Source organism: Carlito syrichta, unplaced genomic scaffold (assembly GCF_000164805.1).
Source record: "Carlito syrichta isolate Samal-C Ts95f unplaced genomic scaffold, Tarsius_syrichta-2.0.1 Scaffold311975, whole genome shotgun sequence".
Taxonomy (NCBI): Eukaryota; Metazoa; Chordata; class Mammalia; order Primates; family Tarsiidae; genus Carlito; species Carlito syrichta.
In genome coordinates, this window is record NW_007256071.1 from 728853 (window position 1) to 743927 (window position 15075).

Consider the following 15075-nt stretch of genomic DNA (forward strand, 5'->3'; position numbering starts at 1 on the left):
CTCCCCCCTACACACCCCACCCTCCCCTACGTGTCCTCCCCTCCCCGGTCCCCGTTCCCTGGCTTCTTCCCCCTCTTGCTGTCTCAGCAGCTCAGTGAACCTCACATTCCAGGTGGGCGGAAGCCTCCCTGTGGGCTGACCCGGGTGTCCCTAGCAACTCACAAGCAGTAGGAGCTCAGTGAAATGTGTTTGAAGGAAACGAGAAGGGCGGTAGCGGGCACATTTGTTCTGGCCAAATGACCTCCATCCTCCCAACACTGCAAACATACTTTCTATTTTTTTTTTTTTGGAGTTGGAGTCTCACTCTGTTGCCCAGACTGGAGTGCAGTGGCCGCTCCCGGCCACCGCAGCCTTGACTTGCTGGGCTCCGGCGATCCTTCCGCCTTAGCCTTCGGAGTAGCCGGAATTACAGGCGCGTGCTACCACGCCCGGCTGATTTTTTGATTTATTGTAGAGATGAGGTCTCGCTGCCCAGGTGGGTCTCGAACCTGCGGGCTCAGGCAATCCACTCACCTCAGCCTCCCAAAGGTGTGGGATTACAGGCTGAGCCACCGAGCCCAGCTGCAAACATACTTTCAAAGTAAACCCACCACGAGAGATGCCTGCCATACGATGGATAGCTTATCTATTTTTTAAGGTATCCCCTTGACAAGGGTGGTGTATATTTAAGGTGCACAATATCACTGGATGCACTGCACGCCGTGTAAGATGGCCCCGGTCCAATTAACAGGCGCCACCCACCAAACACGAGCCCCCAGACCCTGTTCCTCTTGTAACTGGAAGTGTAGACCCTTGCCAAGTCTAAGGAAACAGGCTTTTGAGTGGGAGTTTAATTGAGTGGGAGTTTAATTTTGAGCGCTTTTATCTCGGTGAGGGGGGAAGGTGGTATGCCAAGCACCAAGACTAAGGCTTGTTATGGTGACATTCAAGGCTCTGCCTTGTGGGAGGGGCTTCACCTCAGCGCATTTGTACTGAAATCTATGACCACAGAGCTCCTGCTGGCTGCGGGGCTGGCACAGTCCCCAGGAAAGGACGTCGGTCGGAAACCTCTCCACCCAGCACTGAGGGCCAGGCCGTGCATCCCCAGAGATAAGGCCCCACTGGGCGGTTTTCCCGGGCCTGCTCTGTGGACAGAGGCCAGAGAGCAGGAGCCTGGGGTCCCAATCCCCATCACATACCAGCTGATCGCCTCAAGCAGGTCACTGGACAGCCTGCTGAAGCGGGCGCCACGCTCGCTTGCAGGACTCTTCCAGGCATGGAGAGGGCGGACAGCAAGACCCCAGCAGGCAGGGGATACCTTCTTCCACCCGGGAGCTCACCCCTCACTCACCGCCAGATGACAACACAAGCCTGTGTTCTCAGGCATGGAGCCCCGACTTGAGCGCCACGTGGGCCTCACGAAATGCAGTCTCATCCTTGCTTGTTCGTTTAAAACCAACTCACACATGCCTTCCACTGGCGCCTGACAGGAGGAACTCAGGCTGCAGCACCCCAGATGCTGGGGTTGCAGACTGCTCCACTGTGCCCGATCTGTGGTACTTGACGGGCACCAAGCTTTGAGCGCTCTGCCCACAGGGCTCCCGGCCTCACCAGCGGGCGCGAACCCACAGTGGCTGCAAGTGTGTACATGGCTGTGTCTAGGTCAGTCCCTGAGACCAGGGTGCTTTTTAACACATGTGTCAAGAGTGCTATTCAATACACTTGTCTGGCCACCTGCCTGCAGTCAGGAAGTTGCGCTTCACGCTGCGTGGCAGCGACAGAATCTCTCTGTGGATGGGTCGCGTCCGTAACCTGAGCTCTCAGCACCAGGAAGGCGTGGAGTGCTTGTTTGCACATGAAAATGTGGCTGCTGGAGGGGATGTCGCTGTCCACGCCCGGAGCCCACCAGGGCGTGTCTCAGAGTCGGCACATGGCCGCATGTTCTCTGTTCTAAAAGGTGCTTCTCGGTTCAACCATCTGTGTGTCCCTAGCCTCCCCCGTGTCCCCTCCTGTGCACGTCACCCGGCCTCAGGCCCTTGCTGGGTGCAGTGGGAGACAAGGCAGGGTGTCCACCTCCCGCCTGCCACTCTTGGCCTGTGGGTTTCAGATGACATGGCCTTTTAAAATCCTAAGTGCTTCTTTCTGTGCTTACACACCCTACTCCCCGCCACAGCCCGGCCATTCCTCGGCGTGACACCAGAGCCAGTGTCCCCATGGCATTCCCTGGTCTCCACTGCCACCCGAGGCTGCCACCGCTGGCTGAGCCTCTGTCCAGATAGGACACTGCAGAAGCTGCAGGCGCTCAGGCCAGGGACATTTTGTCACGTGACTTATAAGCAGCGATGGGTTTTCCGTCCTGTTTGGGGCCTGGCTTCTATGCTCATGGGAGCTGGGAGACCCATGCCAGGCCCATCTCTCCACCACGATTTACCATGTGGCTTAGATGGGCTCGTTCCCTGTCCAGGTCTCATCTCCTGAATGAGCAGCGCATGTGGCCACGCACATACCCACGTACACTTGCATGCACATCCACACCTGCACACTCACACCCACATGCACATACTTGGACACATGTCCACACCCCCCACACACCCACACATGCATGCATGCACATACACCCCTGCATACGCCCACACGTGCATGAAGGCACACCCACGTGCACACACCCACAAGCACACTCACACACACCCACATCCCCACACTCACCCACACATACGCGGTCAAGACGGAGGGGAGGGCCAGCCAGGGCTGTCCAGGAGCCCGGAGGCTGCCTCGGGGCCGCAGGGCTTGGGGGTGCCGCCCGTCAGCGTGCCCTCTCTCCCCCAGCCCCACTGCTGCCATGGTGATGAGTACCACACGGAGAGCAGCCGGGGGTCCGACCTCTCGGACATCCTGGAGGAGGACGAGGAGGAGCTCCACTCCGAGATGCAGCTGGAGGACGGGCGGCGGCCCAGTGGCCCCTCCCACAACGCCCTCAAGGTCAGTGGCCGGGCCGCGTCCCCTGCGGGGCTGGCCAGGCGACTGCGGGGGGCCTTGGCCTGGACCCAGCCCGGATTCGGACCTGCTTCCTCCCCACCCTTGGGTCAGCCCGGGAACTCTGCCTTCCCATCCTTGCCACAGGCTGAGGAGGAGTCCGGGGTCCGTGCGGCTCCTCCAGGTCAGGCCATGTGAGGGATTGCACAGGAAGGAACAAAACAGAATCCTTCCCTGGGGCTCGCCCTGAGAGTCGGCACTGAGGGTGTGGACGGCCCAAATCAGAGCCCGCGCTGGGCGGTGGCTGAGGTCAGGGGAGGTGACGAGGGACAGCCGTGCCCGGGCCAGTCAGAGCCACCCCTCGTGGCAGGCCGGAGGCTCCAGGCCTGCTCAGCTGCCTCCCACAGACCCACGTGTCCTGCTCCCCCAGCAGAGGCCGTCAGCGAGGGCTGAAGGAGGTGGCCGTTGGGCATGCTGGGCCTGAGGCTACCTGGAGCCAGGGAGGCTGCGATTCCGAGTGTGTTGTCCCCTCCTTGCCTGGGGACATGGTGGCCCTACTCACAGACTCATTCGCTCCACCGAGCTGCGGCTGGTCACCCCTGCACTGGGCCCTGCTGAGCTGAGGGTGCGTGAGGCCCCCTCCCTCGGGCAGTGCTCAGTCTGGTGGGGCACAGGCAAAGGCCAGGCCGTTGGCCACTGGCAGGACCACCGTGGGCTTTCAAATTGGAGAGGCCTGGGAGAAGCCCCGGGAGAGCTCGCCAGTCACATCCCCCGGGAGCAGAGCGTGTATTCTGAATGATGGGCAGAGGGCACGTCCGAATCTGGCCGGCAGTGCGCCGACTTGCATAGATAAGACTGACTTATGTTCTCTGGGCAGAAGCCCCGTGGAGCCCTGGGCCTGTCACCAGGAACATGCCAGATCCCTATGCAAATCCTGCATGGTTGTGGCTGGTGCTATTCCCGGGGGCTCGGCCCCAGCTACTAGGGTGACGTCACTGAACCAGGGTCACACTGGACTGTCCCGAGCCGTCCAGCCCCCTGCCCCACTGGTCCACACTGTGCTGGAACCAGGGGCTCCTGTGTGTACCCACAAACCGGGCCAGGTGAGGCAGGCACCTCTTTCTCTGTCTGGGACTCTTCTCCTTTTCATGGCGGAGGGCCCGGAGATTGCAGAGCAGAGAGATGGAAAGCCACTTCCTCGGGTGAGGCCCCGAGGCCAGCAGGTCCTCACACACCTGTGGCCGACCCACCCACGCTCAGCCCCTCTGCCTCCTAGAAACAGCAACGCGTGTCCAGGGGGCGGTGGGCAGGTCCGCAAGGGCATCCTCCTCTCGCCCATGTGATGTTCTCACGGTATTGAAAAACCAGGAGGTTGTACAGGCAGGTCAGGGTTTCTGGATCCTCTTGAGAAATTCCAAGACATGTGAGGCCTGGCCAGGCTGGGTCACGTTTCCAGCCTGCAGCCACCCACAGCGACCAGGCCGCATCTCCTGATGGGATCCGTCACATGCACGCACCCATGGCCCATCTGCTCACCCGTGGCCCAACCGCTTTCGGTCACTCACCTGTGGCCTGCCTGTCCTGGCTGCGCCCAAGTTGCCATCACTGTGCCCTGAGGATGGGACTTTTTTAGGATCCTCCCCCTGATGTGGGTTGGTGTCCCCTGAACATGGCATCAGGCAGCAGAACCCGATGTGGCAGCCCCACACGGTCCCCGTGCCCTGGGGCCCACGGGTCCACTGGAGGGTAGGCAGGTCGCGGTATCCCGCCAACATGGTTCACCTCTCCGGAGCATCCCGCTACCACAGGAAGTGGGGTCACGCTTTGCTTGGAGACCCGGCCAAATCCCCCCACAAAGACAGGCCCATCAGGGGTGGCATTCAGCACGAGAGCACGCCTTCCAGTGGGGGTGAGTGTGAGGCTCTGGCAGAGAGAGGCCTGCAGAGACCTGCAGGCAGAAAGGAAGCACCACGGATGCCGACCAGGCCACTCCTGGCTGTGGCCAGCCCCACACCACCTGTGGGAGACCACAGTGGCTCAGACTGTGACTCTGCTCCCAGACCCCAAAGGACAGGATTCAGGAGAAAGGCAAACCCAGGCCTCTGCTGACCCAAGCTGGGCACCACAGTGTGCCAGGTGTGGTCTCAGCCAGGGACATGGTGCTGAATGCCAAGGTGCCCGGTTCCATGCAGCTGGCGTGTTGCCAGGGAGACATGTCAGCAGGAAGTCAGCCAACAGGAGAGACTTCCGGGGGCGCCAGGCTAGGAAGGAACCGAGTGAGCGGGACAGACAGGCACAGGCGCGGCCCACCGTGGGCGAGCTGACTCCAGGCGTGTCCAGCCTCCCTGGCAGCTGCCTCCGCAGGCTCTGAGGATGCAGCTGGTGGGCGGAGGGTCGGCTCTCCCGGGGACCCCGGGCCCCGGCGTGGTGACCTGCCCGCGCCCCGCTGCCTCCGAGCTTGCGGTCCCAATGGCATGCATGCGCTGGCACCCCCGCTCTGCTGCGCTCTGGCTGGCTCTGCACCCTGGCCATCCCGTCTTGTCCCAGAGCCCCGGCATGCCTCTGGCCCCACAGGTGCACGCGCCCGGGGCTCCAGGACTAATGCTGTCGTGTTTTCTTTCCTCCCTCGCCCACCTCCCGTCCGCCCACACACTGCCTTGCCTGCACCTGTCCTGACACGCGCCACCCCCAAGGAGTGCCCCGGGGATAGGACTCCGGAAGGCGCTTTCTGGGAGCAGCCCAAGTTTCCCCACCATCCCCCGCACAGGAAGAGGCTTTTCAGTATCCCTGAAGTAGCAGAAGAGGACGGAGAATACTGTGACCTCCTGCACAGGCAGGGCATGGGGACGTCCCCCAGGGCCAGGATGGGGGCCTGGGAGCCCAGGCCCGGCCGACCCCGCAGGGGCTACGAGGCCCCACGCAGCTCCTGGCTCCCTGCCGCACCCCGGGGCCCCGGGGCCGCCCTCCACGCGGAGGAGGACCTCCTCCTGGAAGACAGAGGCTGCCGGTTCAGCCGCCCTGCCACCCGCAGCCCCGACAGCGGCCTGGACTGCGGGAGCGAGGAGGAGGAGCCACGGTTCAACTTCGGGACCAGGTGCAGCCCAGGCCCTGGGCACTGTCCCTGCAGGGCGAGCCTGAGGCCCCTGCTGGCCCGGCGGCGGACGCTGACCCGGCAGAGCAGCGTCGAGGAGGACTTTTGGGAGCAGGAGGATCCCAGCGACATCCTCCGGAGCCATGACGCCCAGCCCACCCCGGAGAGGCCCATCCCCAGGAAGCATGGCTGGGACGAGCCCGCCGAGCGCGAGGATGTCCGGGGTGTCTGGAGGAAAAGCATGGCTGTGCCCGACAGTCGGGCGGGGGCCCCACACGCAAGGGCCCCTCCCCGCGTCGCCCCAGGCCCTGTGGTGTGTGCCATAACCCGCCCACCCCCGCCACCGCCCAGTCAGCCTGTCCCACGCGCTCGAGGGTTTTGGTTTGTTTCTGGGGCCCGTCCGGGACTCTCGCTGGCTCTTTCATTTCCCCGCACGTTTGGTTGCTCCAGTCCCGTTCGCACTTCCCAACCTTTTGGCCCCGCTGGACATTTCTTTACTTTGCATAGAGTCCTGCCCATCCCCGGATCGATGATGATTATGGCTGCTTCAATTAAAGGTCAACTGAATCTACATTTTACTTAAGGGTTAGCTGAACTGTGACCATCTAAGAGTCTGGCAACAGATGTGTTTTCAAAATGATCCACAGGGACATATTTATAACTGCGAGTATTGTTGAAGGGTTTTTTCCTTCTTCTTGTTTGGGGTTTTTGTTGAATGACTTGCATCCATCCCTGGACGACAAGGAGAGCAGTTCTTGAAGAAATCCATTTTTGCGCATTGTTTCCAAGGTTTTTTGGCTTTCCCCATTTGCCTCCTGCTGCCATGGTTTCCAGAGTGAATGTTCTCTGCCCAGGGATCACCTGGTTCTGCCTCCAGAGCCTGCTGGCTGGCTCGGAGAGTAAGGACCCACTCACAGCTCGCTCATGCCTGTGGTGTGTGTCCTCTTTTCAGCACATTTGCTCCCGCCATGCTGACCCTTTCATGGAAAACACTGGGATGGCCGCGAGGGGTGCCACGCCTGCCCACAGCCTGCCCACCCACAGCCTCCCCCCTCCTGCTCTTGAGCACCTGAATGTGCTCCCTCGACCCCTCCCTAGGGAGTGGGAGGTTCTGCCCCTGCCCCTCAGCCAGCCTTGACCCTGGTGTCAACCAGATGCGAACTCACCCAGGCGGGAGAGCGTCGGGGTTGGCCTAGGACACACCAGGGACGTCGGGTTAGAGCCGAGGGGCTGCCTTGAGCATCACAGCTGATAAAACGCAGACACTGAGCCAGGCTCGGTGGCTCAGCCTGTAATCCCGCGCCTTTGGGAGGTTGAGTTGAGTGGATTGCCTGAGCCCGCGGGTTCGAGACCCGCCTGGGCAGTGAGACTTCATCTCTACAATAAATCAAAAAGTCAACTGGGCGTGGTAGCACATGCCTGTAATTCCGGCTGCTCAGAAGGTTGAGGCGGAAGGATCGCCGGAGCCCAGCAGGTCGAGGCTGCGGTGGCCAGGAGCGGCCACTGCACTCCAGTCTGGGTGACAGAGTGAGACTCCAACTCAAAAAAAAAAATGCAGACACTGTTGTTTCAGAGTGTCCAGAAAGCTCATGTGCAACCTTCACCTGAGCAGAACAGGTGTGCAACCTTGTTCCTGATTGCAACAGCTGGGGGCAGGGGATAGGTGCCTGGAGGCCAGGGAGGGCCATGGTAGCCCAAGGTGCCAGCAGTAGGGTGAGAACGTTGTCACTTGGGTCCAAAATGTCTGGCTTCAGCCAAGGCTTCCGAGGAGGCACACCTGCCCCGGCTGCCACATGTCCACCGGCGGCAGACATGGGCAGCAGGGCCGGGGACAGCATGCTCTCTCCACAGCCGCTCAGCTAACCTTTCAGTGAAAAGCTACATTTAGTTGCCTTTCGAGCTTCTGCTTCTCAATGGACCTGATTTGCCTGACTGGACGCTCCCACCCGAGGCTCTGAGACTCATGATCCTGTGCTGTCTTGTCTTCAGATTTTAGGAAACCCGGCGTCGGCAGGACGGGCGGACAGGGTGGATCACCTGGGCCGGAGGTTTCCCCGCAGCAGTGCTGGTCCTCAGAGGTCCCGGCCCGGGACAGGCCCGTCCATCGGTCAGTGGCCCCTGGGGCGCTTTCTCTTTCACCCGCAGAGCACACAGCTGCTGAAAAATATTTAGGAGTGGCCTTTTCAGCTAAGTATAGAAACTCCCTATTACTTATGGCAAAGGCAGACACATCACACCTGGCTGTGAGCACTCACGCTGGGCTTCATGCCTCTCTCCCCTTGCTGGTTCCCTCTGGGAGTTTTGCACCATGAGCATGAAGGGAGGGCCTTGGCCTTCCACCTGCCTGGCACGCTCCCTGGGGCTTGGGACCCGAGTCCAAGGCAGGCACAGGACAGGAGGGCGGCATGCCCCCGACACCCACGGGGGCCCTGAGTGGAGGAGCATGGTCACACCCATAGGACACACCAGCGGTGGCACTGCTGTAGACACACTGTGTGATGAATGTGCCCTGTAGTGAACGCCCTTGTCCTCCCGTCACCTGTCCACTCACGAGTCATTCCCTGGCACTGTCCCCACTCTCCTAATTACTTTCTGGAATTCAGCCAGCCATGCCAAAGCGGTCGTTTTACTTGTCCCGATCAACCTATTGCGGGCGGATGAGGCTGCAGCTCAGAGGGGAAGGCTCCCGTCATGGGAGTGGATCACGGCGTGCACAGTTCCAAAAAGTGTGTGCGGGGAGCTGGGTTCTTGTGAACACACACGCACACATACGCATACACACGCACACATGTGTACACATGTATGGACACATGCACATATACATGCACACACACATACACACATAAACAATGCACAAACATATACCCATGCACGCACACACATACACACACACACATAGGTACACACAGCCCAAAGCAAGGAGACCTGTTATACAGAAATGAGGACAGTTCAACACCTGGATTTGCCACGGTGGGGCTCAAAACAGCAATTTCTGGCTGTCAAGACAGCTAAGAGCCAGCATGAATCCCACGCAAGTGGCTGAGACTTGACAGCGTGTGGACTTCTCTCCCATCCACACAAATGAAGACAGAGCTTTTGGAGCAAGATAGGTCCTCTAACGCCTTGTCCTGCCAGAGTTTTTCCTTCTTACCATTCAAATAATAGGAAAAAGTAGTTTCCTTTGCAGTTTTTAGAATGTTTTTATTTTTATTATCAGTAAAAATGTCACTGAATCTTAAAGATTCCTAAGAAACACGGTGTTTTCAGTTAACTCAATGACACAGCGTGAACTGTCGCACTGGATGGCACCCACGCCACTTATCCTAGGTGGCCCAGCAGGGTAACTTCCATGCTGAGATGAAACCCCTTCTGAGTGCCTTAGGCCAGTGCCGTTTCTCACATCTTTATTTAATTGAACAACTCTAGAGCTTAGCCTCCCATCTTGGGCACAAGGTCGGCAGAGGCTCCTCCTTTATTGTGGAGGCTGGTCTCAAGTCTCCACTGTTTTGTTCATAAGGTGACCTGGTGGGGTCCATGCAGCTGAAGAGTTAATGTTATGGCACTAAAACACATTCTCTGAGGATGCAGGGTGGGCCTCTACTCCAGTCTCGTAGGACCAAGGACAGAAAATGGTGCAGCCACAAGTTACCACTAAAACAAGAAAGTGAAGGAAAAAGGCCCTGGACCCACAGTCCTGTGACCCTGTCCTCAGAGTCTTAGACATCTCTTGGGTTGGATTTTTGTTAAGGCAAACAATTCCAAAGGCTGCCTATATCTTGATTTCAATAAGACACTCGTTCAGTTGGTAGTAAAAGATTAAGTCTATGTTAATACCTTCACAGAGAAAGGGCCCCATAATCATGTAACTCAGGAAAGGTTTAATTAGAAATCCACAACAGATTTGCTTCAACTCACTGACCCAAGAAGCCACCCACAAACATGACTAAGATCACACACTTCCTATCCACACATAACTGCATGCTCACACATCTCAGCACCCGCTGTGTCTTCAGGAGAACGCCAACACAAAACACACTCAACACCTCCCAGGAGGAGGCGGGGGAGTGACCCTAGACAATGGCAGTCGTGTTTGAACAGACGGTATTTTCCTCTGGTTCTTGTTTACTTCGTTCTATTTTTCTTGTGGAATTATTAGTAATTAATATTTTACAACTCTGCTGTATCCCAAAAGCATCAATTTTCTTTTCTAGAGGAAATTAAGTCTGTGAACCACATGCTGCCTAAGCATATTTTAATAAGTCACGTATCCACAATTGAACACAAACATGACAGCTTCCCACATTCTCTGGGTTTCTATCATTTTCAGAAATGCCCTTCCTGGTTTAAAAAACAAACGTCCCCAGCTCCACATCTGATGCACTGCAGGTTGCCAAGAGTCCAAGGAGACCAGGCCTGGCCATGACCCTCGGTCCCGCCCACGTGTGGCTAAGCTCAGGGTGGGGTGGGTTTCACAGTCCTCACGTCCTCTCCAGCCCCTGTCCAGCCCCCGATCATCTCTTAAGTCACAGTTACAAAAAAAAAAAGCCCAAGTCCTGGCCTCAGCGGTCCCCAGGCTCTCCCGTCCATTCCCATGGTGCAGCCCCGGGGGACGGGGCTCACCCCCTCTGTCCTTCTCACACGCTCCAGATGAGTACAGGCGCGACCGCCTCTCTCCGGACTTCTACGAGGAGTCGGAGACCGACCCTGGCGCCGAGGAGCTCCCGGCCCGCATCTTTGTGGCCCTCTTCGACTATGACCCACTCACCATGTCCCCGAACCCAGACGCCGCCGAAGAGGAGCTGCCCTTTAAAGAAGGCCAGATCATCAAGGTGCGGGGGGCCGTGGGGGCTGCAGGGGTTGGGCAGAGACGGAGAGACCCCTTTTCCAGCAGGTGGCAGGGGAGAACACGGGAGGAGCCCCTGGAGGAGCCGTGGAGTGGTGCTGGGACGGCTGTGCCCCGCCCTCGATGACCCGTCACCAGGGCCTCCTCGTCTGTGGCAGGGGGGTTGGGGGTGCCTTTGCCCGAGTGCCTTCTGGGGTTGTGTGCACACAGACATGCCTAAGGCTATCCCGTGAGCTGCAGGCCCTATCAGGCCTCCTGTCCTGGCAAGTACTCCAGGCTCTTCTGTGTAACAGGGACTGTTCCATGCCTGAGAGCTGAGCTTCAGGCAGGCAGGAAGACAAGGGCAGGGAGGGGGGGAAGAAGGAGGGAGGGAAAGACAAGTGAGAAGGGGAAGGGAGGGAATGGAAGGAAGGGAGAAGAAACAAGGGAGGGAAGGAAGGCGGCAGAAGGGGAGGGAGGAGGGGGGGGAACGGAGGAGGTGGCGTCTCCACACCATAGCGCCTCCTCACAGTGGCAAGCTCGCACTTCCCATCCGCTTTATTTATATTTATTTATTTTGAGTTGGAGTCTCACTCAGTCGCCCAGACTGGAGTGCAGTGGCCGCTCCCGGCCACCGCAGCCTCGACTCCTGGGCTCCGGCCATCCTTCCGCCTCAGCCTTCCCAGGAGCCGGAATTACAGGCACGCGCTACCACACCCGGCTGACTTTTTGATTTATCGTAGAGATGAGGTCTCACTGCCCAGGCGGGTCTCGAACCAGGCAATCCATCACCTCAGCCTCCCAAAGGCGCGGGATGACAGGCTGAGCCACCGAGCCCTGCTTCCCATCCACTTTAGTTTCTGCCTTCTAGTGGAGGAGAGCCTGTGAGCTTCCACTAGGGAGAATGAATGTGCACTGCTCAGCAGGAAAGGGGAGAGGGCCCTGAATGCCAAGCCCACCGGTTCGGGAAGGGCCTGCCCAGCCAGTGTGTGAGAGCAGGTCTGGGTCCGCCAGGTGGCCCCAACTCCTCGTGGAGGGGCCACCGCAGGCCACCAGGGGCGCCCTGGGCAGCGTGTAGGTCTGCTTGGGTGGGGGTCTCCGCATGCACACCTCTCACGCGTGGATTCATACCTGCACACTGCCGGGCCGCCCCAGGTAGGGGGCTTAGAGGGCGTCAACCCAGATACAACGCAAGCAATGCGTACACACCCATGGCGTGCAGGTGAGGCTTACGGAGTTTCAAGGGTGTTTTAAGAATGTGTTCGAGCCGGACTCAGTGGTTCAGCCTGTAATCCCGTGCCCTTGGGAGGCTGAGGTGAGTGGATTGCCTGAGCCCGCGGGTTCGAGACCCGCCTGGGCAGCAAGACCTCATCTCTACAATAAATCAAAAAATTAGCCGGGTGTGGTAGTGCTCACCTGTAATTCCGGCTACTCGGAAGGCTGAGGCGGAAGGATCGCCGGAGCCCAGCAGGTCAAGGCTGCGGTGGCCAGGAGCAGCCACTGCACTCCCTTCTGGGCGACAGAGTGAGACTCCAACTCAAAAAAAAAAATATTTTCGACTCTACGTGACTCTGCTATAAGCGGGACTCAACCCTGAGATGACACTCTGACTCCCCTGCTCTAGGTTTATGGTGACAAAGACGCCGATGGGTTCTACCGTGGGGAGACCTGCGCCCGGCTCGGCCTCATTCCCTGCAACATGGTCTCCGAGATCCACGCAGATGATGAGGAAATGACAGACCAGCTTCTCAGGCAGGGCTTCCTCCCCCTGAACACCCCTGTGGAGAAGATAGGTAAGCCCAGCCCGTCAGCCTGTACCCCGAGCCTTATGGTTCAGAGCGGGGGCGGTGACCAGGGCGCCAGGTGGCATCAGGTCACTGAGCCAGAGTCAGGGGAAATGGCCGTTGGCTTCCCTTGGGCAGAACCTGCTCTGTATGCCCAGGCTGTGACAGTCCTCATGTCCAGGGACCCACGAGTACCTGAGTGTTTGTATGGACACAGATGATGTGACAGGATGGCTCAGCCTTGCTCACGGAAGGTCTCATGGATCCAGAAGGCAGCAACAGGCCCCTTCTGTCCTGAGCTCTGAATGTCCATCTGTCCACACTGACTTGGGAGAGCACCGGGGAGGGCTGTGCCTGTTAGTCTTCAGGTGAATTGTGTTTGTTCAAAAGACCCGAAAGCTCTTTTCCTTTCATTTGGATGGACACTCAGCTAGCTCCTTCACTTACCTTGAACCAGCAACAGTGAGAAAACAGCACAACTATTTTCAGTGAGTTTTAAGCAATATTTCATTTATGATCTTTAATTTTTTTCCCATATGCAAAGAAAATCTACCCATTAAAAAGGCCTCTACTTTTTCTAAATAACTGTGAAGAGAAAGACCAGTTTTATATCATTCATATTTAATGTTTAATATTTAAAAACATTAGCTTAAGTTCTAAAGCAGACTTCAGAGACAAATTCAGCAGTTCAAAGGATGTTTGAAGGATAATCACAGAATCAGATAAAATGTTGCAACCTTTTCTGTCATTAATAAACTCATTGCCTCAATGAAAAGTTCACACCCAGTAGTGGAGGTTTAGCGTCAATCTACTGCTTACATCAAACCCATGAGACTGAAGAGCTGAGCCCCTCACACTGTCCACTCCCTCTCATTAAGCTCTTCTGTCCTGAAGTTGACAAAGACAGGCTCAGAGCAGGAATAGCTCTGAGCTTCATAGATCCAAAAGTCTAAACGACTTTCTATAAAGGAACAGTAGCTTGGCTTACGTCATCCATGACAGTCAATGTCTTTGTATTCTGTTTTTCTAAGTGTGGCTGGTCAAGGGAACCTTGCCTGCCACTGCAATGAAGTGTCACCCTAATGGTGAAAGGCTGAATACTGTTCTCCCAAGATGGGGCAGGGGCGAATGTTGCCCTCCCCTCCCACCAACACAATGCCCAGTGCACCATGGTCCTTCTATCCTTCTAACAACATGCCCAGGGCATGATGGTCCTTCCAACATAACGCCTAGAGCACAATGGTCCTTCCAACACCATGCCTAGTGCACGATGTTTCTTCCAATACCACGTCCAGTGCATGATGGTCCTTCCGACACAATGCCCGGTGCATGATGGTCCTTCTGACACAATGTCCAGTGCATGATGGTCCTTTCACCACAATGCCTAGTGCAGGATGGTGGTAGAAAGGGAGGCGTGTCTACAGACCAGACAGGAAAGAACAAGACCTTTCCTATCGACAGATGACATGGAGATCTACTCAGAATATCCCAGAGAAGGAAAAGGCTCCCAGAACTAGAGAGCGAATGTCGCAGGGTCAATGGCCACAAGGTCGATGTACAAACATCAGTTGCATTTCCACATGTTGGCAATGAACTTTTGGAAACAGAAGTTTTTTAGAGGAGTGTCATTTGCAATAACACAACAGAACACGAAATACTTGGCATTAAATCTAACAAAATGTGCAGAATCAGTGTGCTGAAAACCACATAATGCCAATGAAAGAAATCAAATAATACTGACATATGTGGAGAGAGAGACCATGTTCATGGACGTAGTATTGTCATTATGTCAGATACCCCAAGCTGACCGGTGGATTCTGTGCAATCCCAATAAGAATCTGTACAGGGATTTATGTAGAATCAATAGGCTCATTCTAAAATTTATATGAAAAAGCAGAGAAACTAGATAGCCAAAACAGTTTTTTAAAAGAACGAAATTGGGTGACTCGCATAACTTGATTTCAAGCTGACTTATAACAGAACACCAATCAGGACAATGTCATAATGGGGAAAGGCTGTCCCCTAGAGAAAGGGTAGTCTTTTCAATAATTACTACTGGAATTATGGCACATTCATGTGCCAAAATGGATCTCAACCCATACTCTCACCATATGAAAAAAGTAAATCAAAATGGAACATTGTATAAAAAATTAAGTATAAAAAATCATATAAAAATTAGGACTATCGGCTAGGCACAGTGCTCAGGCCTATAACCCCAGCACTTGAAGAGGTCATGGTGGGAGGATTGATAGAGGCCAGGAGTTTAAGACAAGTCTGGGCAACACAGTGAGACCTTGTCTCTAAAAAATAAAAAATAAAATAAATAAAACAATTCAGCAGGGTGTAGTCCCAGCTATTTTGGAAGCTGAGGCAGGAAGATCCCCTGAGCCCAGGAGTTCAAAGTTATAGTGATCTGTGATCACATT

At 56.4% G+C, this 15075-nt stretch overlaps 1 protein-coding gene across 1 annotated transcript in view; it reads left to right on the forward strand.

Annotated features, from left to right (window-relative positions):
• The window catches only part of RIMBP2 (RIMS binding protein 2), a 61067-nt gene that overhangs the window by 32341 nt on the left and 13651 nt on the right, over nt 1-15075 (forward strand). Inside the window, exons 12-15 of the mRNA XM_021718233.1 lie at nt 2806-2958; nt 8033-8150; nt 10691-10872; nt 12490-12658. Coding sequence (XP_021573908.1) covers nt 2806-2958; nt 8033-8150; nt 10691-10872; nt 12490-12658 — 622 coding nt within the window. The remainder of the gene's footprint in view (nt 1-2805; nt 2959-8032; nt 8151-10690; nt 10873-12489; nt 12659-15075) is intronic.